At 46.0% G+C, this 27,858-nt stretch overlaps 1 protein-coding gene across 1 annotated transcript in view; it reads right to left on the reverse strand.

Moving 5' to 3' along the window:
- The window catches only part of LOC132494723 (aldehyde oxidase 2-like), a 96,236-nt gene extending 69,814 nt beyond the window's left edge, over nucleotides 1–26,422 (reverse strand). Inside the window, 15 exon segments of the mRNA XM_060105942.1 lie at nucleotides 165–255; nucleotides 408–559; nucleotides 2,438–2,508; nucleotides 3,084–3,232; nucleotides 7,642–7,733; nucleotides 9,152–9,300; nucleotides 11,362–11,442; nucleotides 13,892–13,932; nucleotides 13,935–13,980; nucleotides 16,580–16,641; nucleotides 18,902–19,031; nucleotides 20,341–20,449; nucleotides 21,611–21,707; nucleotides 23,182–23,239; nucleotides 26,369–26,422. Of these exon segments, the coding sequence (XP_059961925.1) occupies nucleotides 165–255; nucleotides 408–559; nucleotides 2,438–2,508; nucleotides 3,084–3,232; nucleotides 7,642–7,733; nucleotides 9,152–9,300; nucleotides 11,362–11,442; nucleotides 13,892–13,932; nucleotides 13,935–13,980; nucleotides 16,580–16,641; nucleotides 18,902–19,031; nucleotides 20,341–20,449; nucleotides 21,611–21,707; nucleotides 23,182–23,239; nucleotides 26,369–26,422 (1,382 nt within the window).
- Between the last annotated feature and the right edge of the window lie 1,436 nt (nucleotides 26,423–27,858).

A 27,858-nucleotide genomic window follows, 5' to 3' on the forward strand; every position in this document is an offset into this window, starting at 1 on the left:
GGTGCGGAAGGAAGCATCAGCCACCCCTTGCATCAGTGTGCCTCCTGCCAGGAGCCTGAGCTTCCCGTGGTGGATTGAGAGTCAGAGACCTGGGCTCTGATATAGCAATTCTTTAAAAACAGACAAAAACTTTTCAGGAGCTGTTCAGAGTGCTCTGGGGTAGCTTACCTTCTGATATCAGATTGAGGGTAGTGTTGCCCACAGCCAGAACTGGATTCAGATCTGAACAGCAATGCCGGCTTATAATGTGTCCCCCTAAGAGTTACAGCCTCGGCATTCGGTCCCTCAAATCCGAGACCCACAGGCACCTGCTTATGGTCTTCTCTGGTAGTGAAAGGGTCAAGAGGAGTCTCAGTGTGCTCTGCAGACGAGACTCAGTTCAGACCACGTGGGAGGCCTCCACCCACCTGCGACTTTGGATCGGGTGAGGAATGGATGGTACCACTCCACGGCACTTGGTATGTTCCACCTGCTGTCTAACCCCTTCACACGTATTTGCTCAATCCTCACAACAGCCCAGCGAGATGATGCAATTATCCCCCCTTTACAGATGAAGACACTGGGGCACAGAGAAATTATGAAACTTGATCAAGGTCTGCCAGCTAGGAAGGGGCAGGACTGGGATTCAAGTGAGGGAGGCTCAGCAGCCAATTCTGAGCCACCCCTACTTAGCTGGTGCAGGTGGCCACAGTGCTGGCCACAGAGGTGCTGTCCTGCCTTGGAATCTCAGCCTCATCTCACGGCCTCTGAAATGGCTGGACTTCCTGTGGGCTGTGTTGAGGTGCTGGGCATCCACATCACTGAGGGAGAGTTGCCCTTTTCCTCTTGGGAGATTCCACTTGGATCTGCTTGAGGCTGTAGCATCTCAGAATGTGGCAGGGAAATGACCGGCCAGTCCACTCAGTGCTCTCCTTCCCATGTAGTGATGGAATCTACAGGGACAACCTGGGCTGTGTTGACCCGGGCTGGAACATGGGTGAGGACAGGGAACCCCAGTTCCTCTATGAACAGCTCAATTTTTTTTTAACATCTTTATTAGAGTATAATTGCTTTACAATGGTGTGTTAGTTACTGCTTTATAACAAAGTGAATCAGTTATACATATACATATGTTCCCATATCTCTTCCCTCTTACGTCTCCCTCCCTGCCACCCTCCCTATCCCACCCCTCTAGGTGGTCACAAAGCACCAAGCTGATCTCCCTGTGCTTTGTGGCTGCTTCCCACTAGCTATCTAGTTTACGTTTGGTAGTGTATATATGTCCATGCCACTCTCTCACTTTGTCACAGCTTACCCTTCCCCCTCCCCATATCCTCAAGTCCATGCTCTAGTAGGTCTGTGTCTTTATTCCCGTCTTACGCCTAGGTTCTTCATGACATTTTTTTCCTTAGATTCCATATATATGTTAGCATACAGTATTTGTTTTTCTCCTTCTGACTTACTTCACTCTGTATGACAGACTCTAGGTCCATCCACCTCACTACAAATAACTCAATTTCATTTCTTTTTATGGCTGAGTAATATTCCACTGTATATATGTGCCACATGTTTTTTATCCATTCATCTGTTGATGGACACTTAGGTTGCTTCCATGTCCTGGCTATTGTAAATAGAGCTGCAATGAACATTTTGGTACATGACTCTTTTTGAATTATGGTTTTCTCAGGGTATATGCCCAGTAGTGGGATTGCTGGGTCGTATGGTAATTCTATTTGTAGTTTTTTAAGGAATCTCCATACTGTTGTCCATAGTGGCTGTATCAATTTACATTCCCACCAACTGTGCAAGAGTGTTCCCTTTTCTCCACACCCTCTCCAGCATTTATTGTTTCTAGATTTTTTGATGAAGGCCATTCTGACTGGTGTGAGATGATATCTCATTGTAGTTTGGATTTGCATTTCTCTGATGATTAATGATGTTGAGCATTCTTTCATGTGTTTGTTGGCAATCTATAGATCTTCTTTGGAGAAATGTCTATTTAGGTCTTCTGCCCATTTTCGGATTGGGTTGTTTGCTTTTTTGTTATTGAGCTGCATGAGCTGCTTGTAAATTTTGGAGATTTATCCTTTGTCAGTTGCTTCATTTGAAATATTTTCTCCCATTCTGAGGGTTGTCTTTTTGTCTTGTTTATGGTTTCCTTTGCTGTGCAAAAGCTTTTAAGTTTCATTAGGTCCCATTTGTTTATTTTTGTTTTTATTTCCATTTCTCTAGGAGGTGGGTCAAAAAGGCTTTTGCTGTGATTTATGTCATAGAGCGATGAGCAGCTCAATTTTAAAATTCTTGTTTCCACTGAGTGGAAATCTGCATCCCTGGATTCTCAGCTATCGGTCATACTTCTACCCTTTGTGATCATATGAAATACATCACACATCTCCTTGGGAGTCTAGAAATATTTGAAGGCAGCTCTCATGGTCCCTCTGATTGTCCCCACCCCCACCATTCCTCTTTCTGATGTGGTTTCCAACCCCCCAACTCTCCTGCCACCATCTCCTTGCCAGGCTCCAGGGTCTGAGTCAGAGTTCTTGACAGTGAATGGGAACATTCTGGAATCACTTGAAGAGATTTTTCAAAGGAAACATGTTCTCCCTCCATTCCCTGTATCCCAAGGATTTCTAATACACCATTTGGGGTACGTAAGGGAAGGAGCATGTGTACTTTGAAAACTTGCTTCTGCTTTCTTCTGAGGTCAAAAACAACCAGACCTTGAAGTGTGATTCCCTGATCTGAGCATTATTCTTCAGCTGTGATCTGAACAGTCTGAGGTAGAGGAGACTACCCTCCTTATTTTAGGTATTATACTTCCGTTAACGCAGCCTAAGTCTAAATTAGCTTCTTTGAAGGTCTTATCACAAAATTAGCACTAGTATTCCTACTTGGCTTATTCTGTTGAACTTGACTTAGAGTCTTCTTTGAAATATGTTATTAAATAATGTATGTTAAATATTGAATAGTTACTTATTGTGCCTGTCGTTTCAATCTGCTGAGACCCTTTTGCACACTGATTCTGCCAATGCTTATTTCAACATTTCAGTGAGGTTAAGAAATAGGTGCAGTGGGCCTCGTGATTGGCCCGGAGGACATACGGCCATATTCCAGATCTGCCTGCCTGCCAGGCTCTTCAGGTGCTTCAGGAATGCTTGGTTTGTCTGGGTCTTCTCCAGGAACTCAGATACCCTCTCAGCCAAGATGTCCTTGACCTGGGCCAGACTGCAGGCAGCATCTATTGTCAGTCCTGGAAAGCACATTGTTTTTACAGGTGATGTGGGAGGAGCAGCTGGACTGTAAGCATGGCTCCAGGGCCTTGGTGTCCAGCTAGTGCGGTGGCTCTCCACACTGGCTGCTCGGAGAATCACCAGAACTCAAACAGCACAGATGCCCACTCCCACGTCAATCAAATCAGAATCTCTGGGTGCAGGGCTTTATCAAAGTCTCCCCAGGGAGTTCTCCTGGGCAGCCAGGGTTGGGAACCCCTGGGTTGGTCTACACTCTTTGAATGAATGCAAGAAAGCAGAGGCTAGAGAGAAGGGATGACAGTAAAAACTAGCAGGTGGCAGACTCTACTAGAACTTTCTGTGACCCCCTCCTGACTGACCACAGTGAAGCTATGCAAAGCTGTTTTGTGATTAAGGGGGATAAATATGATGGCATGAAAACAATCAAAGGTCTTTCAATTTCCTAGGTCATTGTCTAAAATCAATAATGCTTTTACTGTTGCTTTGCACCTCTACAGGTAGCCTTGATATTCAAAATCGTCAACAACCAGTTCCAGGAGGAGCACCGGCCAATCAGAATGAACACAGCTCATGCAAGGAGCTTCCCTAGGTATTATGTTGGTTGTTGTTAGGTGTGGGGATGTTGGGGGTTCCCAGGGAGGGGCTTGGGGGGCAGGAGCAATAGAAGAGCATCCATCTAGGGGGATCAGGGCAATGCTATTTGCTGGCTGGCAAGGAAGTAATTCAGAATTTAAAAACCGTTGCAGCCATACTCGTGAGTATTGGCAGGATATTAGCGCTGGCTTTGGGCTTCTCTGTAGTAGGGATGTAAAGGGTTCAGATCAATCTTTGAAAATGAAGTCACCAAACCATCAGGAGGTGACTTAGCTGGACTTTAAAAATTAATCTCTCTGGGGTTTGTAGAATGAATCACTAACACGTAGAATATGATTTGACATCATTTCCAAGGCTGGGTTCTAACCTCAGTTAGTCTGTTTTTTAACAGGTTGTGGGCTGGGCTTTGGTTTTTCTCTTGTGGATTAATCGTGGAGAATATTTCACCCTCCCACATAACTTTATTTTCATCAGTATTAACAACGTACTTGGCACAATACTTCCCCCACCCCTGCCAACATACACACACAACACCCCCTGCTGCTTCAATGATCATAGCTAACCTAATTGATTAGAGAAACCACTAGTTTCTCCTTATTATCTACATGCTAAGCAAATCTTGCCTAAAAGTAACTGAACTGCTCTTCTGCCCTGGAGCATCTCTCAACTTAGAGTCCTCACCCTGTTTCTGCTTCAGCATCTCATACAAGGCACTCCGTAACACGGGATCCCATCCCAGACCCACCAGGGATGGTCTATTGCTTCCCATCAGTACAAGCTCCAATAAAGCTTGGTCTTGAACTTCTGCAAAATCCTGCCTTCCCTTTGCCTGCAGGAGCACTGGGAAGACCAAGCTTGTTTCCTATCATACAGTTCCTCCTACCCTATAGACCCAGAGCCTTATTCGTAGGGAAGAAATCAGAGACAAAGACATTATTCTTATCATTATTATTAATATCTTTTTAAGGTCAGGAGCATCACACAGACCAGTACGATCATCCCTTATTTGACCTAGAATAGGGCAGTTCAGCCCTAGGGGAGAGTAAAACGCCAGCTGTTGCTACTGCCTGGGTTCTCAGAAGTATGGATTTCAGACTCAGGCTGAGGCCAGACGATCCATTCTGGGGCTTTCGTTTGGCTCTTTCCGTTGCTCACTTTGTGCCAGGCCTGACATAGCTGTACCGAGGAAATTCTATTTACTGTATTTCCATTCATATTTTATTCCATCTTTGGTCACAAAACCTAGCCTGTATTTCAACAGAGTTGAAAAGAGCCTTATCTTTGTTTGATTCTCAGAACATGGATTTTGTTTTAACTCCATGCTTCTCAGAGTTTTCGGGTCTATGGGTTAAAGGCGCAGCAACTTTCTGGAGCACTTCCTATACTAAAGATTTTGAGGAAAAAGAAGTATACAGAGCCAAGCGTGTATGTGACACGGATTAGCACACAACATTTAAACAAGCGTAAGCACACAACATTTTTTTTTTTTTTTTTTTTTTTTTTTTTTGCGGTACGCGGGCCTCTCAGTGTTGTGGCCTCTCCCGTTGCGGAGCACGGGCTCCGGACGTGCAGGCTCAGCGGCCATGGCTCACGGGCCCAGCCGCTCGGTGGCATGTGGGATCTTCCCAGACCGGGGCACGAACCCGTGTCCCCCTGCATCGGCAGGTGGACTCTCAACCACTGCGCCACCAGGGAAGCCCAGCACACAACATTTAAACAAGCGTAAGCTGTCACAGAAAATGACTTCCTGCGGGAGACTGCTGGTGGTGGTGGTGGGTACATCTGGCTCCCACGTACCCCTCCCCCACCAGTGTCCTTCATTCTTCTGGGCCTTAGGAAAAGTTTGAGCACCCTGGGAAAGGTCCCTGGAGGCCACTAGAGATTACTCACACTTAAAGTTTAAGGGGCCCCCAAGGAAAGTGCATTGTTTGTTTCCTCAGATTTTAGAATCTGGCTCTACTTTGCCTGCAGAGTCCAAACTGATAAATAGCCAACTGGACAGGCCGTGGGGTGGGCCTGGGGGATGGGGAATGGCAGTAAAGACAAGAGTTCTGGATTGGAAGTGGGAGATGTGTGGCTTGATGACCCGCCACTAGCCAGTTTGGGGACCTTGGGCAAGTTCACTTGCCTTGAGTCCTGGCCCTGGCGGAGGTCGATATAGGAGCTCCGTGGGATGGAGAAAGTCTTCCCCCTCCTTCAAGTAGAGCAACTTATTTTCATTTACTAAGATTTGTTTGAGGACAGGGTTGTGGTGCTGAAGACAAGTTTGAAAACCGTGGGCTAAACGATGCCTGGGGTGAAGATGAGGGGAAGGGTTTTCGGGTCTTGACCGTCTGCTTAAGCTACTTGACTATACTCCCAAGCCACCCATTTTACTCTTCCCTCTTTCTCTTCTCTCCAACCCCAAGATTTCAGATAAATCTAAGCACGTTCTCCTCCTCCTCTTCTGAGTGGTATGCAGGTGTGCTACCTGAGTTGTCCCAAGGCTGAAGCTGTGAAGCTGTGGTGCTGGGCAAAACCAGGAAGGGTCCCTTTCCTAGCAAGTGGGTGGGGTGAGGCCAGGGAAGGCCAGGCTTGCTGGTCTGCAGCACGGTCAAAGTCTGGCTGATGACGGTTGAGGCCGGGAAGGTAGGACTCCTGGATGGCAGTGATACAGCCAAGGTGGGTCCCCTCCCCTGCCCACCACCAACCTCCAAAAACATACGGTGGCCTACCAGTCAGTCTGGACTAAAGCTTTCAGTTCAGTCAACCTCCCTGTTGCCTGAGTTAAGGAAGTCATTATTACCTCTGCCTCCCTAATTCAAGTTTCTGACCCACTCATTTGTTTGTTTGTTTTTTGCATTCAGTTATTTGTCAGTAATTTAGCACATATATGCATGTATCTGGAACAGGCACATATATGCTAGGAGATCTGGGGGATGAGGGAAGGACTAAAATAAGGTTCCTTTTGCCAAAGGGTTTGCAGTGCATCTTGAAGGCAAAGACTTGCATGTTTCCTTCCTACTCTGTGGGTGCCAGCTTGCCTGATGCAGCATCTGTACAAAAGGGGCCCTTAAGGATGTTGTAAGTGACTGGGGGTGTTTGCCCGGGCAGGTTTTTGTCTCACTTGGCCTTTTGCCATTGTCCCCATGAGACAAGTAGCATTTGAGTGTCAGACACTACATCGCCTACTTTCCTCCTGCGAACATACTCCCTCCCTGGAATTGACCATCCAACCATTGGAGAGTGCCAGTTCTCTCTTGCTGTCTTCCCATTAAAATGACACTGCAAGACTGTGACTTTTTTTTTTTTTGCGGTACACGGGCCTCTCACCGCTGTGGCCTCTCCCATTGTGGAGCACAGGCTCCGGATGCGCAGGCTCAGTGGCCATGGCCCACGGGCCCAGCCGCTCCGCGGCATGTGGGATCTTCCCGGACCGGGTCACAAACCCGTGTTCCCTGCATCGGCAGGCGGACCCCCAACCACTGCGCCACCAGGGAAGCCCGACAGTAGCTTTTTATAGGCAAGAATCCTGCAGCTGACTGCAGGGTCTTGAATGACATTATCCAAGTACCTCATATTCTTTTTTTTTTTTTTTTTTTTTAGTTTCTGCTTTATAACAAAGTGAATCAGTTCAGGTACCTCATATTCTGTGCAAGGCTTTTGACAGTAAAGTTTCATGGTGGGGATGTCATATCACATCAGGAAAATGATGAAGAATTGGAAACAGGCCAGACAAGATAAATGTATGAGGAAGTTCTAAACTATATAGCAGTGTTAAGTTTAGTGCAGGAATCGGTTCATTGATATTTTACGAAGAACACCTGGAACTCACCATCACTTGTTTTAGACACCATAATCAGCTCAGAAATCCTAGCAGGAGAGAGGAGAACTGGGTGAAAATATCCTTGAGATTTCAACGCAGGTCTTGAAAGTAAATGCATTATATATTCTAGAGAGAGTTAGGAAAGAGAAAATGCAATTTTTTGGCATTGAGAGTTTCTCATAAAAATATTCAGATGCTAATTTTAAAAACTGGCAATAAATGTGTATAGATGTGAAAGCGGTGGCCATACACCCTGCCAAGTAATTTTATAGCACAGGCTCTCCTGGTATATGTATTTATTTATACTCTCTACATGTATATAAAAATAGGAAATAAAATGGATGAGAGGTTCTTAGAAAACCCTTGCATGTGGGCACCAGGAGACACATATAAAGCTATCTGTAATAGCAAAAACTTGGAGAGCACTCCACCTCCTTGAGCAATAGGATGGATGAGCAAATTGTGCCCTGGACACACGATGGAATCCAGCAGCACAGTTACACGCCACAATGTGGGTGAATCTCAGCTCAATGTTGAACGCACAAAGCAAATTGCAGAAGAATAATACCGTGTCAGTCTATTTATGTGAAGTTCAAAAATATGCAAAACTAAGGGACATGGTGCTTAGTTACTCAAATATATGGGGTAAAATTGTAAAAATGAGGAAGAGACTAACCAACATCATATTCAGGCTAATGAGTGCCTCTAAGGAGAAGGCAAGGGGAGGGCCTGTGGTTTGGGAGGGCCCATGGGGCATTCAAAGTTCTTGGTAAAGCTCTGGTTCTTTTTTTTTTTTTTTTTGCGGTACGCGGGCCTCTCACTGTTGTGGCCTCTCCCGTTACAGAGCACAGGCTCCGGACGTGCAGGCTCAGCAGCCATGGCTCACGGGCCCTGCTGTTCCGTGGCATGTGGGATCTTCCTGGACCGGGGCACGAACCCGTGTCCCCTGCATTGGCAGGCAGATTCCCAACCACTGCGCCACCAGGGAAGCCCAAAGCTCTGGTTCTTAAACTGGGTGTGGTGATAACTAGGTGTGCATTGTTAATATATCCATACATATTTTATAAAATTCTATTTTATTTAACAAAAACAAAGTTAAAAAGGACAAAGTAAATTAAATGATAAACAGTCCTCTAATACTTTTTTCCCACACCTCAAGAGGTTACACTGCATACTCCCAGGGTGTATGTACCTCCAATTTTGGAGACCATTTTGTTATAATAATACGATATTTGTATTATACTTTAATATTGTATATATAATTTATATATGAGTCTATATAGCACATATATGCTAGTATTTATAAAAATATATAGTATATATAAAAATACTATGTTATATAAATAATTATTATATAATATACAATATAGTAGTACATTTTATGATACAGTATTATAGCATTTTTATTTAAAAAATGAGGTTTTTATCCTTAAAAAGTAGTTTTTGTAGACTGTGAGCACAGTGGGGGACAGGAAGTCCAGCTCGGCACAAATGGTGGAGTGTGAACCATTGCAATCACTCACCCAGCGAGCTGTTGCCCAGGATGAGAGGGCCTTCCAGGTGTTTTGCTTTCAGCTCCAGGAGGTCCTTGAGGGTCCCAGGGGAGATCCAGGTGATGCTCTTTCCATGAAAGGCCAGGGTTCGTTTTTCTGGGTTCTCTGCCATTCTCTACGTGCAAATAATAAGGTGTGTGCACCTGTGCACACCTGTATTCCTGGGTTATGATAGATCCTAGGTGGAGGTATGTTCCTCTAGAGAGATTTCAGAAGCTCTGGGGTCCCCTTGACCAAAAGGACACTCAGTACACCCATTGGCTAAGGCCTGAATTTCCATAATTAGATATGTACTCCTTTAGCTTAAGCCTTGATAATGTGTAGTTCTTTGGAGGAAAGCAACACTATGAACTGGCATCTGTCACTGACCCTTCAGTATAGATGAATTCAACATAATTTAGTATCATGGCCTTAAAAATCATAATTATACTAATACTCCTAAATTAGAATCTTCATCTTTTCCTCTGAACTCCTGAACGAGTACTCAGTGTCTCTCCTTAGATGTGTAATAGGCATCTCAAATTTAACGTGTCCAAAACTGAGCTCCTCATATCCCATCTCCCTCCAAGCCCCGGAAAAGGACCCCCCAAAGGCAAAAGGCCCTGCTCCTCCGGAGGTCTTCCTCTTCTCTGTAAATGGCCACTCCCCTTTCCAGCTGCCCAAAGCCCCGGAGTCAGCAGTGACTCCAATCTCTCTCCCACACTCTACAGCAGCGGTCCCCAACCTTCCTGGCACCAGGGACTGGTTTCGTGGAAGACAGCTTTTCCACGGACGTGGTGGTGGGGGGATGGTTCAGGCAGTAATGCAAGCGATAGGGAGCAATGGGGAGTGGCAGATGTAGCTTGCTTGCCCGCCGCTTACTCCTGCTGTGTTGCCCTGTGCCTAACAGGCTGCGGCCGGTATCTGTCCACGGTCGGGTGGGTTGGGGACCCCGCCCCTACATCACATTCATCAGGAAATCTTGTTAGCTCTTCTTCCAAAATGTATCCAGAATCCACTCCCTCCTCACCACCTGCATGCTGGCCGCCTGGTCCAGCACCACCATTCTCAGGATGACATTAGTGCCCTAATGGGCTCACTGCTCCTTCCCTCGCCCCCTCCGCAGGCTACTCCCATCCCAGAAGCCAAAACGACCCTGGATCCCATTACAAGGTTAATAGGAGCGTACCCCTCTTCTGTCCAACTTCTCTGATAGCTTCTCATCTCAGGCAGAGTAAAAACCAAGTAGTCTAAGTTCAGCATGGTCTGCCCACCCCCTGGCCCGCAGCTTTCTGATCTCTCTGGTTCACTGTGCTCCAGCCAGGCTGGCCCCTGCTCCGTCCCTTGATCAGGCCAGGAGTTCTCCCCTCCTTGGCACCTTTGCACTTGCTGCCCCACTGCCTGGACTGCTCTTCCTCCATGTATCTTCGTGGCCAGTTCCCTCCCCTCTTTCAGGACTTTCTTCAAATGTTACCTTCTCAGAGAAGTTTTCTCTGGCCGGATATTTAAAGTTGCAACCCCCTGCATCATCCTATCCCCTTTCTCTGTTTCATTTTGTTCTCCTTCTCACTTGCTAACACACTATGTAACTTATCTATTATCTTGCTCATTGTCTGTCTCTGCCACCAGGTTACAAACTCCTTGGGGTCACGTCTGTGTGAGTTTTGTTCCCTGTTGTATATTCAGTACCCCAAACAGTGCCTGGCATGTTGCTGAATGATGAATATTTGTTGAATGCATGAATAAACACATCAGAATCTTTCAGAGATAGGCATTTTATGGAATGGGACCACTGGATGTTAGAGAGGAAAGATAGAGATGCTAACAGAGGGAAGGTTGAGGTATCAGGAGGCCTTGGAAGTGCCCCTTGAGGTCAATATCTGGAAAAGGCTGGAAAGGCCAAGTTAGAAGCTGAGAAAAACTGGATTGCTTGGGACAGTCAATAGGGACACACTGCAGATGACAGTGATGGGAGTAATGATGAAATCGCTTTAAAAAATAGCCTCAGCTGAGGCTTCGGGGAAAGTGTGCAGGGCAACAGCCAGGGCTTGGTGAGCTGGATAGGGACAGGCATACTGATTTGATCAAGCATTTCCACAATTTGATAATTTCACAGGACGGAAAGTGTTGTTTTAGAAAACTGAGCTTATAACCAGTGGCACTGAAACGAGCACATAAAACACCCAACTCACCTTACCAAGAGTTCTGGGGGAAATATGAGCTCCTGGGTAAGGTCCAAGGGCTGGAACTCCTCTTTTGCAAATAGCTCCATGCAAATCTTTATAAAGGGCAGGAGAAGATTGTTCTGTCAGCCCTGCTCAAATGGAAACAGCATTGTAATTCTTTACATTCATTAGGCAAAATGAACATAGTAATAACTGTCTGATTCTCCTTGTATGGGAAAATAGTTCAAACCAAATATATATATATATTTTTTTTGCGGTACGCGGGCCTCTCACTGTTGTGGCCTCTCCCGTTGCAGAGCACAGGTTCCGGACGCGCAGGCTCAGCGGCCATGGCTCACGGGCCCAGCCACTCGGCGGCATGTGGGATCTTCCCGGACCGGGGCACGAACCCGTGTCCCCTGCATTGGCAGGCGGACTCTCAACCACTGCGCCACCAGGGAAGCCCCAAACCAAATAGTTTTAAGTAAGAATCTTGTTGTAAGAGAAATACTGATTTGACACTAATGTGATGTTAAAGAGTATTCTGTTAAATAGTTCAAACAGTACCCTGCAAAACACCAAGACAGCCTATGAAAAACAATCACAGGTCAAATAAACGTGGGAAATCCTCTCCACTGTGCCCCAACCTCTATTCCCTCACCTGTCAAGTCAGGATTCAAAACTCTGAGAAGTCCTATAGTTTAAGTAAAAAAATGACTCTAAACATACAGACCCATGTGTAAACACACACACACACACACACACACACACACACACCACTTGCTTTAATAACAATAGTTAACATTTATGGGGTGCTTACGTTCCAAGTACTTTTACACGTATCAATAATTTACTTAATCCTCACAACAATTGTACAAAGAAAGTAAATTTATCAACTCCACTTTCCCTATTAGGAAACTAAAGCACAGTGAAAAGTTACCCAAACTGGAATCTTGTCTGAATCAAACATATTTTACCTTTGGAAACACTTATTCCCAGGAAACCTTCCTGAAGAGAAAGACAAATTGGGAGGGAACTGTGGGATGCAGGGCTAGAGGGCTGTGTCGTGGGGAAGAACATGGGGGATAGGGAGACAGACAGGCCTGGGTTCCTTCTCAGTTCTGCCATGACTTGGCTCTCTGACCCTCTCAATGGAAAGGTACTTAACCTCTCTAAGGATTAAATAGAAATCACGCCTATTTTGAAGGGTAATTGTGACAAGTAAGTGAAATGACCTGACATTTGTCCAATACTCCCCTGCCTTTTTCCCTATCTCTCTAAGGTCTTCCCAAGTTGCAGAAGGAAAACTTGCAGTTGTTCCTTGTGTAGGTTAGGACCCCAGACTGAAGCATAACCGGCCAACATCTGAAGGATCAGTTTTTGTGTAAGTTGGAATTAGAAGTATAGGCAGTACCTGAGGTCAATAATGTGGTGTATGTCTAAAGCCTAGAAGCAAGATAGTGTCTGAGAATTAAAATGTAAAACAAACAAAATGAATCAGAGCTGAGGAATTAAAGTTCCCCTAAACAGGGACCAGGCCAAGACTTTACAGTTACCCCATGGAAGATATTAACATAGCTTCAAGAGAAGGGAGTGTCATGGGGCAGACACCTGCCATCCAGCAGGTCTACCTGATGGATGGAGGGGCGTCTTCTATGATGTTACCCTTAAGATTACCCAATTGCTCTGCATCCATGGTCACCAAGCAACCTTCGCCTTATAATGTGGCTTCCTGTGTGTCTTTTCGTATAGGGAAAGGGCATGTGGCTCAGTGATCATAAGATCCACCTTAAAATTGTGTTTCTCTTTATAAGGAATATTGGGGCACAGTCCAGTTTAAATATGTCCTTTTGCATTTGGTTAAAGTGATCCAGGTGGACCCCAGAGTGCAATCATTGCCCAGATTGAATTCCCGGGGTGTTAAGGATAGAAACACATGCAGTAGGGAATGACGGGCTCAGTTTTGTCTGAGGCCAACTGTGTTCTCTTAGTTTTCCGTGTCTACAGGGAGCAGACTCTATTTTTCCTATATTCGAACTAGGAATTCTCTCTGAGTAATTCCTTTAAGAGCTTGGCCGTGGGTCTTTGTTTTGAAACTAGTGTCTCTCAGAGAAAAAAGCCAGAGACTGGTGTGTTTCAGGCTGGACTTCCCAGCTGTGGGAGCCATGAACTTGCCATGTATCTTTGGACAGGCTCCTCAGCCTTCCTGACGTTGCAGTGCCCTCTCTCTGCAAAGGAGGAGATGGTGATAGAGGCCAGCTCTGCATGAGTAGGGCCAGGCAAGGATGGGACTCATCGTAGTTGGGGTAGGTCTTTTTTCTCTTGTCTGAGTGGGTTTATGTTTTATTGTTTCAGCCTTCCAGTGAGTGAAGGGGGAAATCAGATCGTGGGCTTTGAATCACCACTTTACCCAGATCCCAAATGAAAAGTGCCTTATTCGTGCCTGCACTCTGGACGTTTGTAAGTAAAGCAGAGAACGACCATCAAAACTCACAAGCACAGTTGCAGCACTGGCCGGCATTAAGCGATACTCTCAGGAAGAGGACAAACAAAGGGACTCACGTCACTTTTCCTGTCGAGTGAGGAAGAATCTTTTTCTCCCCATCCAGGCAGCATTTTCCTGTTCCTTTCTGTTGACAACCATTTGACTCCTAGGATAGTGAAATGCCTTGAGATGAAAAACTTTTTAACCTGTAAATGGTTGTGTGCCTTGAAGGGTTTGACAATTTAAATGAGGCTCCAAACTTTTAAAGTCACTTTTGGTGGTTTCTACTGGAATAGGGATAATCACAAGATCTTTCTTTTTTTTTTTACTTTATTTTTTAAATACAGTGATACAGATAAATATATAGAATATATAATACACACACAGTATATATTATATAGCTTAAAACAATAATAAAGAATATGGAGAAGCATAAAAGAAATAAACTATCATTACTCTATTCCACTGATAATATTTTTATGTAATATATATTTGTACTATAGTTATAGTACAATATACTTTTTACTTTGACTTTTTGTTCATTTATTTGCCTATCATTAAAAAGCCTTTAAAATATAATTTTGCTGATTGCATAATAGTCCATCTTCTGGCTATTCCATAATATAGTTGTAAAATTTGCTATTGATGTATACTTAGTGGGGTTTTTTTTCATTTTATAACTACAAATACCATAATGAACATTTCTATTCATTACATGTACAGCTTTGTGTACATCTCTGAATTTTTTCTTAGGTGAATTCCTAGTTGTAGAATCAATTGATACGATGCTTTTCACAGCAATAATAATTTATCCATTCTCTAGTATATACAAGACTCAACAACACTGAGTATTATCATTTATAAAGGGACCTTAAAAAGAGAAAAAAAAAGAAAGACAAAAAAAAAAAAAAAGAGAAAGAAAACCATTTGGGAACCCGATCTCCCTGACATTTGCAAACTGCGTGGGACTGACTGGGAATGAATGGACAATCAATGAATTTTAAAGCAGGTTTCTACTTGCTGGTTCTTTCATTTCCCATTTTCTCCAAGCTTACCTCTTGTACCTTCTTCCTCAAATAGTCTCTCCTAAGTTTCTAGTAAAATACTTTCTTCCAGATACTTCAGTTCTCTGTCTCTGCACAAATGTCTCAGGCTGGCAGCTGTGCAGAGACAGCTTCTTCTCTGTCCAAGAAGCAAAACCAGCTGAGCGAAGCCAGTAGTGCTTCCTCGCTCACCCAGAACTCTGGGCGCTCTCATGATGGACCATGAGTGAGAGATAACAGAAGAAGCCAGTCTTCTCTTGCCTAATAAATGGGAGCCTTGGGTATTCCCACCGGGGCTAGTTTCCTTTCACCCATGAAGGTCCCTGGGGCCAGTTGGCTGCAGGGTGGGTCTCTGACTATATTTTTGCTTTTATCCCCAGAGTCTGTGCCTGGAAAGATGGATAACATCCACATTCCAGAGGGACAGAGGTTGCCTTTAACTTCCTCTCTTTGTATTTCACAAATGTTTTCCTATTTACACCAGCAATTTGATGGGTTTACAAGATATTCATTTTCTCAGCTTGTCACCTGCTGGCTCCCCCATGTGGCAGTAGAAGATGGGACACTCACTGGGGACCTGGCTGGCTCTGGGGAGTGGGACACACCTGCTGGTCCATTTCCAGGCCCTCATCCACTATTTGTGGAGTTGAGGCAAGAATACAAATGGAGGCCCCCGGCCTGTGGCCTGCTGCACTTCCCTCCCCACCCTGGCTCTGTTCTGTACCGTGAAGGGCCTCACACACCTGTGAGCCAGCCTGCATGTCCAAGCTCTGTCTACTCATTCCCCAAACAGCTAGTCTTTGGCCTCAGTGTGCACATGCTGGCTGTTATGATCTTCCCGAGGAAGATGGACTTGGGGAAGAGGCTTGTGCCTGGGAATGGGGTCAAGAACATATCTGGAGCACAGTCTAGAAAAGGGTGAAGGCTCGAGGCAAACAAGTCACTTTGGCACCGTGGCCTCCTGAGATTGGCTGGAGGAGGGCCAGCGAGGGGCTCTCCAAAGTTTGGAATCCTCCTTGCTTGGGTCTAAGGGCAGCACTGCCTACATCCATCCTGCCCTCTGTAGAGGGTGATCGGATGTACTTGTCTGGTTTCCCTGGCAAACACTATTCATAGTGTGGACAGCATCCTCAATACAGTAGTAACTATTTGTTGAGTTCTTACTAAGTGCTAAGGAAGACTTTGTTATGAGCCTACAATTTCTCATTTGATTTTCACAGCAGCCTAGTGCGATACTGCTCTTTGGTGGGGGAAACTCCCGGCACTCTGGTACTTGGGGTGAATCTTGGATTCCACTCTAGATTTTTGGCTTCTTTATCTGCTCACACTTCCCCAGATGGTCTGGATTCTTGGAACTAACCTTGCCTCCCCAAAGCAAACTCCATGTCTTTGCTTGTCTCCTTGGGCCTCCTTGGGTTTCCTTGAGCCCTCCTACGTGTCCTGTCCTGAGGCCTTGCTGAACTAGCCATGGAAGATGTCTGGCTGGCTGGCTAGACCACCTAGCTTCCCAGTGGTGTGATGTAGAGCATCAAAGGTGGTGTAACGTTCACACTTCTCTCAACAAAGAGCTCAAACTCCCATGAGTTAGTTGGAGCTAACTCAATTGGTCTTCCGTATGGTCCATTTAGATGGTCTAAAAACCTCACCTCCTGTGCTCTCAGCCTGGACCAGCTGTCACTGTCATTCTTGCTCTGTAGGTTGCCTGCATAGTCCCCTACTCACCAAACAAAAGGTCCCTCCACTTGCAAGAATTGGCCGATACCCAGTGCAGTGGCATAGATTACCTAATCAGAGGAGAAGAAAAGTTATCAGTATTCTTTATTTTTACTGATTTTTAATTTATTTTTCTTTAGAAAATTGAAACAAACACAGGCGTTTTGTTTTGTTTTTGAGAATATTTAAATAGCCACTAGGCTGTTCACTGCTTTTTTTCTTCTTCTTAGATAATTATCCTTCCCACCACCTCAATTCCAGTTTTATTCTCTGTTCTAAAGAAGATGATAGTCTATCTGGTGAGCTCAGTTGCATCCATCTATTAAATTATTCATTCATTCAACATGTATCTATTGACAGCAACTATATTTCAGATACTATGTAAGATGCAAGCGATCCCAAAACAAGAAAATGTGGCCATTTCTAAGGCACCATGTGAGTGAAGTGTAGTGCCTCGGACAGGCTGTTAGTAGTGCCCCTCAGTGGATTTTAGGTCACTGCATCAGAATTTCTGCTATTTGTTTAAAATGCAAATCTCTGACCTTTCTCCAATTCTCCTAAATTAGAATGTCTGGGTCCGGTGGAGGAATCTGCATTTAAGAGGTCTGCAGGTAATTCTATTGCATGGTAAAGTGTAAGAAACTCAGGTTTCCAAGGATGAAGGCATGGGGGAGGGTGGGATGGAGGAGGGTCAGTGTGGAATTGAGTTCATCGGGGGAGACTTCACAAAGAAGCTTGGGTTGAAGGATGAGAAAGCAATGGATTGGTGGAGAGCAGGGGAGGGGCATTCGGGGTTCACAGCGCAGCACAAGCAGAGGTGCAGAAGTGGAAACATGAGGAGGATTGAGGGTTGAGAAGAGACTGGCCAGCAGGGACTCATGTAGCTGAGGAGGAAGAGTGAGTTTGGGAGGCCAGCTGTTGGACTCCTCTGAATGCCGGTGAAGGAGGGTAGGCGTGGCCACATGAGGGGTAAGGAGCTGCTGAAGGACCTCAAATAGTGGAAGAACCTAAGGAAGGCAGGGTTTTAGGTGATTTGACGTGATTTTCTGCAGTGGAGCAGAGAGAGTAAAGGAAGTCCACCGGCAACTGGCAGATTAGGAGAGTGTGTGGTGCTCACCCTTCAGGCCTCAATCTAAGGATTTGTATATCTACTGTGTAACAGATGTCTGGTTTAGGGATTGTTGACACCTGACATGAGCTTTATTGATCCTGCAAAAGGGATATGTTTATGAACTCCTCTTTATTTATTTATTTGGCTGTGCTGCACCGCTTGTGGGACGTTAGTTGCCCAACCAGGGATTGAACCCAGACCCTCAGCAATGAATGCAGAGTCCTAACCACTGGACCGCCAAGGAATTCTCATGAACTCTTTAGTAAGTTAAACCCATTGGAAAATTTTTTTTTCTTTTTGCGGTACGCGGGCCTCTCACTGTTGTGGCCTCTCCCGTTGCGGAGCACAGGCTCCGGACGCGCAGGCTCAGCGGCTATGGCTCATGGGCCCAGCCGCTCCGCAGCATATGTGATCTTCCCGGACCGGGGCACAAACCTGTGTCCCCTGCATCGGTAGGCGGACTCTCAACCATTGCGCCACCAGGGAAGCCTGCAAATTTTAAAGGATTCCCTTCGATACATGAAGGGCTGTGTTATGGGTTGAATCGTGTCCCCCCCTGCCCCCAGAAGATACGTTGACGTTCTAACCTCCGGAACCTGTGAATGTGACCTTATTTGGAAATCTGCAGTGATGCAGATGTAATCAAGTTAAGATGAGGCCCTACTGGATGAGGGTAGGCCTTAATCCAGTGACTGGATTGTAAGAAGAGGGAAATTTGGACACAGACACACAGGGGAGAAGGCCATGAGAAGATGGAGGCAGAGACGGGAGTGATGAATCTCTAAGTCAGGGAACGCCAGGACTGCTGTCCACCACCAGAAGCTAGGAAGAGGCAAGGAAGAGTCCTCTTCGAGAGCCTAGATTTCAGGTCCTTCACCATCAGAACTGCGAGAGAGGGAATTCCTGCTGCTTTAACACCCCCAGTTTGAGGTGCTCTGTTATGACAGCCCGAATGAAGGCAGCCACATAAGTCACTGGGTAGAAAAGCAGGGTGTCGAGATGCGGGTGTGGGCCACGCGTGCTCTTTAGTTCTGTGCGGCAAGTGCTCTGATAAGCAGATACACCTTGACATTCTTCTCTGCTCAGGGGTGAAAGCAGCTACTTCGGAAACAACCGAGGGGTCCCTGAACGGGGCTGGGGTGGCATTGTAGGTGGGGAGGATCAGGCTGACGCATGACCCCATCTGGCTTTGGTGGGCAGTGGGCTTGTTCAAGTCAGACCTACCCCCAGGGCTGCCAGCAGCTGCTCCTCTGAAGGCTGCGGGTGGCTCCTGAGCAGCGTGTACATGGACATCACCATCCCTGGGGTGCAGATCCTGCACCGGGTGCCATGGCTCTCAGCAATCCTCTCCTGGAAGCATACAGGCATGGTCACAGGCCCTGCCTTCCTGCTGCCACCGCCTCCTGCCAGGGTCCACATCCTGTGTCCCTCTTGTCATGGTGGAACCCTCTTCCTGAGCAGTGCACACTCCCCTTGGGCAGAGTGGGCCGGCATCCCCTTTCTTTCTGGAGGAGGTGACCTGGAAGCCGTGTTCTAGCATTACGATGACTTCTCAAGCTCGAATGCCCAGATCCTTCTAATTGGGAATTAGCACGCAACCTCCATTCCCAGAGTGAGAAGAATTCTCCAGAAATCAGTAGTTATAAGGAAAGCGTGTGTAATTTCAAAATCAGTTTCCTTGAGCACCCCTATTTCTTTCCCAGCCTGGTTCTGAGCACGGGGTCACCTCTTTCTGATTAACTTGTGGAGACTCTCCACTATGGACCTCGTGTTACTTTCTTCTTTAAATTCTTCTGGTGTGGCTCAAAGGGAGCTCTGCTTTCAAAGGTCCATGATTTTGGTCTGTGTTCTAGATCCTTGCTATTTGAAGTGCAGTCCGTGGACCAGCAGTGTTGGTTCCACCTGCGGTCTTTTAGGAAATGCAGAACCTCAGGCCTCTGCTCCAAACTTCTTGACCCATAATCTGCATTTTTAACAAGCTCCCAGCTGATTGATTCTTGGGCACATTAAAGCCTTGCTCTGGATTCAGAATGTAGTATAATTCTAGGATTTGGGCTTATTGGCCTTGGGGTGAACATCCTCTCTGACCTTCTCAGAGACTCTAGTAAACTCTGCTGGGTCTTTGGCCTTTGTTGACCTTCCTGGAATTGACTCTTATGTGGTTAAATCCAGACTCCTTCTTCCTGGAAGGACTCGCAGTGTTAATGGGTCTGGACCTATGACTCTCCAAACCCCTGTGACAATGACAGAGGAACTGGTGTGTTTATACCAGTGTATGTCACAGTACTCTTAAAACTCCATGCCAGAGGGAATAATCCTGAATTTTACTCTGTTATCCTCAGAGGTGTTTTATTCTATGCACAATGCTCTTTGTGCAATATTTATTCTGCCTCACAGTCTAATGGGCATTAATCAATGTTTTGATCATGCTGTTATCATTCAAGTAGAAAAAGTAAGAAGAAAGATGATCAGCTAATGAAATGTAGATGGATTTCTAGCTTTCTTTTAAATCACTTAACAGATATTATTATCTTGATCAACATGCATCCAAAGCTTCTACTTACTGGACCACAACCTAGAAGCCCCAGGAGGCACAGTCAACACAGTGTTGATTACAAAGACAGAGTTAAGAAATGAGAAATTTAGGATGTGCTTTTACCTGCACGGGGCGAAGCCTCATTTTGATGCTTCCAACACCGTTCACAGTGGTGACAGCAGCCCCACACAGAGAGCAGATGGGCACCAGGCACACGGCGACAGAGAAGTGTCTTATATGAGAAGCACAAGGAAAATCCAAAGGAACACAGCTCTGCCCTGTGGGGAATGTGAGAACCAAGAAGGGCAGTGGAAACCACCCCTTCTCCCTGTCACTCAGCCGAGAGGATGGAGACCTGGAGGAGTGCCTGGGAGGAAGAATTCAGAGTCCTCTCTGCCGACTCTGTATTATCTATAAGAATTGGGATCCTTAGGGGGAATGCGGGCATTCTGAACCTCAGAAACATTTTCCAAGCCTAGAACAGACCCACCTGGGTCTGGTCTCAGTGGGAATGGACTCGTGTCATCAGGAATATGGTTGGACGTCAACTAGTAAACATTGATCCCATAACAGGTAAAAGGCGCACCTTTGTCTTTTAACCGTATTTGATAATTTTTTTGCTTGTTCATTTTAAACTCTCTGTATGAGGTCATTCAGCAGAGTTGGAAGGCCTGTGTCCTGAGGCCATTTCTTGATTTCTTGGGCCAGTGGATTTGGGAGCAGCCCAAGTCCTGGAATCTGGCCCTTAATGAAAGGCTGGAATCATGGCCCAGATCCAGCCCAACAGTAGAAAGAATATTAGTGCCAGAGCCAGAAAACGTGGGCTCAAGGTGTTGTTCTACATACTAGTTGCATGACCTTGAGCAAGTCACTTCATCCTTCTGACATCAGTTTCCTCATCTGTAAAATGAATGCTTGGCCTAAATTGTGGTTTCTTTCTTTCTTTTTTTCTTTCTATCTTTTTCTTTCTTTCTTTTTTTCTTTCTTTCTTTTTCTTTCTTTCTTTCTTTCTGGCCGCACTGTGCGCATGCGGGATCTGCGGTATGTGGGATCTGCAGTATGCAGGATCTTCCCTTCCCTTTGTTCCCCAGGGGTCAAACCCATGCCCCTTGCAGTGGAAGCACAGAGTCTTAACCTCTGGACCAATAGGGAGGTCCCTTAATTGGGGATTCTTAACCTGGGATGCATCTATGGGCCTTGGGAGGTCCACGATCTCCCGGAAATTGTGTGCAAAACGTTATTAGTTTTTGTAAAAGCTCATAGATTTTATCAGCTTCTCAGAGGGGTCTAAGACCTAGAGAGGGTTAGAATCACAAGGCGGGAAGGTCTTTGAGATCTTCGTCCGCTGTGAGATGAGAGTGCAAGCCTGGCCTCTGGGCATCTGTGCAGATACCTTATCTCCTGGGACATGGGGTCTCGCTTAGACAACATCACAGTGCAGGGGCCACAGCCTCCTCTTCTGCAGGCATACTTGGTTCCTGTCAGGTGCACTGGGAAGGGTGGTCAAGGAAAGACTCCCAGGAGGACACGTCGCCTCTATTAGAGCCCCCTTCCTAGGGTGTCACTAGCGAGGAAAGTCTCCTTTGTGGGGTGAGGTGCAGATCTGAGAAGGCATTCGCCTGCCCGCAGGCCTCAGTCAAGACAACTCTGTATCTTCCTAGCTTTGTGACACTGGACATAGGAACCTCTCCCTGCCTGTTTCCTCGCTTGCAAAGAGGGAAAGGTAATACCTACTTTATCTTCACAGGCTTAGCATAAGCATCTTGTAGGCTTACAGAAGTAAAAGCCCTTGGAAAAATCCTATTTCATTATAGGTATTCTTCTGGGTTCCAATCATGTAATTGGAAGAGAAACACTTATTTTGAGCAGTTTAATGTATTGCTAGTTTTGCCCAGTAATTTGTACTGCATTTGAAACCAAGTCAGTGAGCCTTTGGAGAAAACTCCCGTCCTTATTTTCATATCCCACCTGGAGTGTCCCTCTGCTCCTGCTTGGTCCAGGTCCAATCCCAAGGCTCAGCCTCTGATCCTCTCTTTAGTCATCCTTCTCCCTGATTGTGGTCCGTTTCCACACAGTTTATGGATTGGATGTAATTAACTAGACTGGCTAAGAAGACTTTGGAATCTTTGGCTTTTTTTTTTTAAGCCATATGGCTTGCTCATCTAAATTAAGTCATAACCATAAATGCTTATCGGAGAGGTGTGTGAATGAGTGGAGTGGGCTGGGTGTGACTGGAGATCTTGTGCCCCATTTTAGATGGGAGGATGACAGGTCCCACTCAGCTCTAAGCAAGACTGCTGCCGGGCAGGAAGGACTATCTTCCCATTTTTCATGAGAAATTCCTTTTTTTTTTTTTAAAATGAGATTTCCTAATTTTCAAACGTTGACAACAAATTAAAAACCATGTGGGCTTTTAAACAAAACTTGTAATTTCTGTCTTTCTTTTTTTTGGCTTCTCTGAGAGATCCATTAGATTTACCAATTAAAATATGTTTGCTGTTATGAAGATCTAAATTTCAGAATATAGAATGGTGGGGAAAATCTGTTGTGAGAAAACAGATGTAGAGAAAGGTAATCTTCTCCTACGACACGTGCTCTTCCTGAAACTGGAGAATTTGGTTTTCTTCCAGGGAAGGGTACATGCAACACAAACCTCTATTACATAACCACCATCTTGGGGATTTGGAAGGCACTTAAAGGAATAATTAGTGCTGAAAGAAAGAGCTTAGCTTCTATTTCATGGCTATTAAATCAAGATATAAGAAACTCTGGGGAAACTTTATCCTCTCCAAATAGCTCAATTAACTTAATATCCTTAGAACCATTGCCAAAAGCAAATAAAGAGCAAGGGCCACGGGATCTGGCTGTGTGGGGATGGAGAGATTTGATTAGTTCTCATAATTGTAGCTGGCCTATGTTTTAAGGCAAACACGGACCCGGCCAAGACTGGGATCAAAAGGGTCCAGTTCTTTCGTAAGAAGGTCAGCAGGGTGACTTCTGGGTCCACATTCCTCTTGATCACCTGCACTAGAAACAGAAAAGAGAATATTATGGGAATTGAATGGGTGACCCAGAGGAATGCCTGTCATGGCCTGCTTGGTTTATGGACTGGGGTATATTAGGCCTGATTTCATTTGCCTCTCTTTTTGTGCTCTACAGGCAAACAACTTTTACACACATTTATGGAGTAAAAGACTCACCAAGCATCTGTGGCAACAGTGCTCTTATATGTGATTAGAGTTGGGAACCACCACTGTGTAAAGATGCCCCTGTGTTTTCCTCTAAGAGTTTTATAGTGTCTGGTTTTACATTTAGATCTTTAGTCCATTTGGAATATATTTTTGTATATGGTGTTAGGGAGTGTTCTAATTTCATTCTTTTACATGTAGCTGTCCAGTTTTCCCAGCACCACTTATTGAAGAGGCTTTCTTTTCTCCATTGTATGTTCTTGCCTCCTTTGTCGTAAATTAGGTGACCATAGGTGCGTGGGTTTATCTCTGGGCTTTCTATCCTATACCATTGATCTATATTTCTGTTTTTGTGCCAGTACCATACTGTCTTGATTACTGTAGCTTTGTAGTATAGTTTGAAGTCAGGGAGCCTGATTCCTTCAGCTCCATTTTTCTTTCTCAAGATTGCTTTGGCTATTCGGGGTCTTTTGTGTTTCTATAGGAATTATAAAATTTTTTGTTCTAGTTCTGTGAAGAATGCCATTGGTAGTTTGATAGGGATTGCAATGAATCTGTAGATTGCTTTGGTTAGCTAGTGGGAAGCAGCAGCATAGCACAGGGAAATCAGCTCGGTGCTTTGTGACGACCTAGAGGGGTAGGATAGGTAGGGTGGGAGGGAGGCTCAGAAGAGAGGGGATATGGGGATATATGTATGTGTATGGCTGATTCACTTGTTGTACAACAGAAACTAACACAGTTTAGAGAGAGCCATAAAATAGAGAGCTATAAAAAAAATAGAGAGCTATAAAAAAAAAATGCCCCTGGCACTTAAATTCTTCACGTTTGCTCCACTATCTAAATTTGTGGAGTCTTTTAACCCAGTCTTTTGTACTCTTGAAATACTTCAAATTGGAGAAGGACTTGGATGCTGTGTGTGTGTGTGTGTGTGTGTGTGTGTGTGTGTGTATGTCTGTGTCTGTGTCTGTATATGTAAGTGTGAAGGGTCCTTGAGGGAAGAAGGCTGAATAGGAAGGGTTTCTATTCTGGCACCTCTGAGACACCTCCTTTGGGGAGTATGTTTGATAACATCAGGGATCCTAAGACCTGGTGGCAGAAAGGGGAGGTGAGGGAGTTGCTACCATCCTGGAGTGGTCCCTGAATGTGCCACTGGCAGCGTGGCCAGTGGTGAGCCTTGTGGCCCCAGCTCAGGACCCAGGGAGGCTCGGGGAGAACACTAGAATTCCTCCCTCCCTCACCTTGAAAAGTGGGGGATTTGGCACTCTAAAGCCACGGAGGGAGCTTCTTTGCTGCTTCTTTCCCATTTGTTTATTTACTTTCACTTTTTCTTTGGGTGTCCTGTAAACACCTCCAGCCATTTTGTTGCAACAGAGGAAAGGAAGCTACAGTGGGCCACTCATGTTTGGTTCTTCTTTCTCCCCAGAAGAAAAACATGAACTTTTGTAGACCTCAAAGAATAAAATAGTATAGGAGGATGCTTCCAAGTTGAGATATTACAATTCAAGAGCTTTCTGGATCTCTAGGGGCTGCTATCAATGAAAGAAGCAGTCCTCATCTGCCTGCCCTTACTTTCATCCCAGGTCTTTTGAATATTTATTTATTTGGTTGCCCAGGGTCTTAGTGGTGTCACGCAGGCTCCTTAGTTGTGGCATGCATGTGGGATCTATTTCCTTGACCAGGGATTGAACCCGGTCCCCCAGCATTGGGAGCATGCAGTCTTAACCACTGCGCCACCAGGGAAGTCGCCCAGGTCTTTTGAAAGCACTTAATGAGAAGGTGGTTGGATAATATTTTTATAATCTAGCTGATTCCACTCCTACCACACAACCTGTGTTTCCTCTAACCCTTGATTTATTCCCTATCTGGGCTGCAGCCACTTCATTCTGGGCTCATGCCTCAGAAGGGATGCAGGACAGAAAATAGAGGAAGGAGCCTCCAAAGCCCAGGCCAGTGGAACAAGCGAGTAAGGACTCAGCTTGTAAGTGAGAGTTTTGGAAGAACGTTTAGTGGCTGCTGGCGGTGGAGACTGGATACAGGAGAGAGAGTTAAAACGAAAGTGATGAGAAGGTAGAGGCTCTGCTCTATCTCCTTCCTTGGGCCAAGCCCCCACGTGGGGCAGGGGTGGAGGTACCTGACCAAATTCCAGCTAAGCTCATGGGATGGGAAGGCTGAGGGGCCCTGGAGGAGAGGTGGCAAGACCCCAGAGAAGCTGCATGCCTTGGAGCACAGAATGGTCCCTTGAGAGACGCAGGAGAAGAACAGGCCCGGCAGAAGGCACTGAGGGTTAACTAGTGGGCTGTGTGGACTGATGGTGAGGCCTGGAGGGGTGGCTGCCAGGGAAAAGTGTTGTAGCATTTCCTCCTGCAATTCAACTGCAACTCAGGGAAAGAGGGGGCCTGGAAATTGACTGCAATTACACGTCAACTAATTCTGTATAATGGAGACTCAACAGAAAAATTAAGTTCAAAAAACAGAAAAATAAAGAGCGCTCCATTTCTTATCCTCCTGAGTTTGAGAATTGGTATATGTTGCTAGAATAGAGGGCCTTCAGTATATCAGGCCCAGTGCTAAGGGCCTCGTATAAGAATTTAGGAGGTTCCTAATCAATGAAAGAAGCGTCTCTCTCTTAATCTTTACAATAGCCGTAAAGATGGGCACCCTGAGGCTCAGGGAGGTGAAGTAACTTGTAGAAGCTTGTCCAGTAAAAGGCAGAGCCGGCTTGGAACCAAGGCTGTCTGACACCGAGGCACGTGCCATTACCCCCAATGCTTTACTGCCTCCCCACATTCCCAGAGGCCGAGCCCGGGCGGACTGGATAACGGGCCAAATTAGCCTGGTTCCCAGCCTCTGGCTTCTTGTCCCTGATTGGAGCGGTCTCAACCCAAACAGGCCACAAGTGCTCCCCTCACCTTAGAAGTTTCCTGTTGTCTCTGCAAACTATGGTAGTGACACCCAACCCTTACCTTCCACCCATTCACAAAGAAAACCAATTCATCCGATCTCGATGGGCAAGGCATTGCACCCGTAGATAAAGTTTCACCTTACAGCTCCAAATGGGAATGCTCTTTGGCACCAGCTGCAGAAATGAGCAGAAAGGATTTAGGTCCGAGCAACTGAAATCTCTCCCTGTGTGGAAGCAGACAGCCTGGAGCCCCAGAGAGCAGGGCAGGGGGTGGAGACTCCCTTGCTTCATGGCCTTTTAAGTCAAGGGCACCTGTGTGGCCCGGCCTCCTAGCTCATGCCTCACTTTGCCTCCCACCAATCCTGGCTTTGAAGCTTGCTCGTGAAGAGCCCACACCTTTTCGTGCTTCCTCGGAAGTTGGAGGGCTTCAGTGTGAAAACCATAAACTGTTTAAACTTAAACCCACTCTGCATGCTGCTTCCGCCCCAGGGGCATGTCCTGGATGGACTTCCTCCTTCTCATGGAGAGCTAGCAGTGGGCTTTCAGAGACCTCCCACTTGCTCCAACGTTTTTCTTATTCTAGCTGCAGAAATGTCTACTCACAGGAAATTGCATGGACAAGTCCAGTCTGTGCCCTGAAGTGGAGGTGTAGGGTGTTGCATCCACCCAGCACCTTGATGCCTTTCCTCCTTCCTCCTGGCCCACAGGATTATTCCATTGGAAAATAGTGATCCAGTCTAGGTAACCACTCAACAGATAAATAAACTAGGGCCCACCTCTCTGAGCGCAGCTTCACCGCTTTCTCCCTTGGTTGTCGTCTCTGCCACACTGGCCTTTCCCTGCTTCTTCTTTTTTTTTTTTTTGTGGTACGCGGGCCTCTCACTGTTGTGGCCTCTCCCGTTGCGGAGCATAGGCTCCGGACGCGCAAGCTCAACGGCCATGGCTCACGGGCACAGCTGCTCTGCGGCATGTGGGATTCTCCCGAACCGGGACACGAACCCATGTCCCCTGCATCGGCAGGCGGACTCTCAACCACTGCGCCACCAGGGAAGCCCTCCCTGCTTTTTGAATGTGCTGAGTTCGTTCCTGTCCTAGGCCTTGGTGCACGTTACCCGTTCTGCCTCGACTTCTCTTCTCTCAGATGCTGGCATGTCTCTGCCTTCTTGGTACTTGGGTCTGAGCTCTTCCCTGACCACCCCGTCTGAAGGAGCATGTCCATCACTCTCCTAACAGCTCTGTTTTGTTTTCTTCATGGCACTCAGTCCTACCCGATGCTTCTTCACCTGGTATTTGCTTTCTCCAGTAGAATGCAAGCTACCTGAGGGCACCACTGTATCCCAGGCCTGGAATGGTGCCGACCACAGAATAGATGCCCAGTGAGTACCTGTTAAGTGACCAAAGAAGGCTCTTCCATGTTGCAGTGATAACAACCCTGTTCCTAACCAGCTGTGGTTGTTTGTCCTTGTATCTTCCCTCCTTCTCTATTTACCATCAAAAAGCAGCATCAGGGGCTTCCCTGGTGGCGCAGTGGTTGAGAATCCACCTGCCAAT

This window comes from Mesoplodon densirostris, chromosome 8 (assembly GCF_025265405.1).
Source record: "Mesoplodon densirostris isolate mMesDen1 chromosome 8, mMesDen1 primary haplotype, whole genome shotgun sequence".
In the NCBI taxonomy this organism is placed as follows: Eukaryota; Metazoa; Chordata; class Mammalia; order Artiodactyla; family Ziphiidae; genus Mesoplodon; species Mesoplodon densirostris.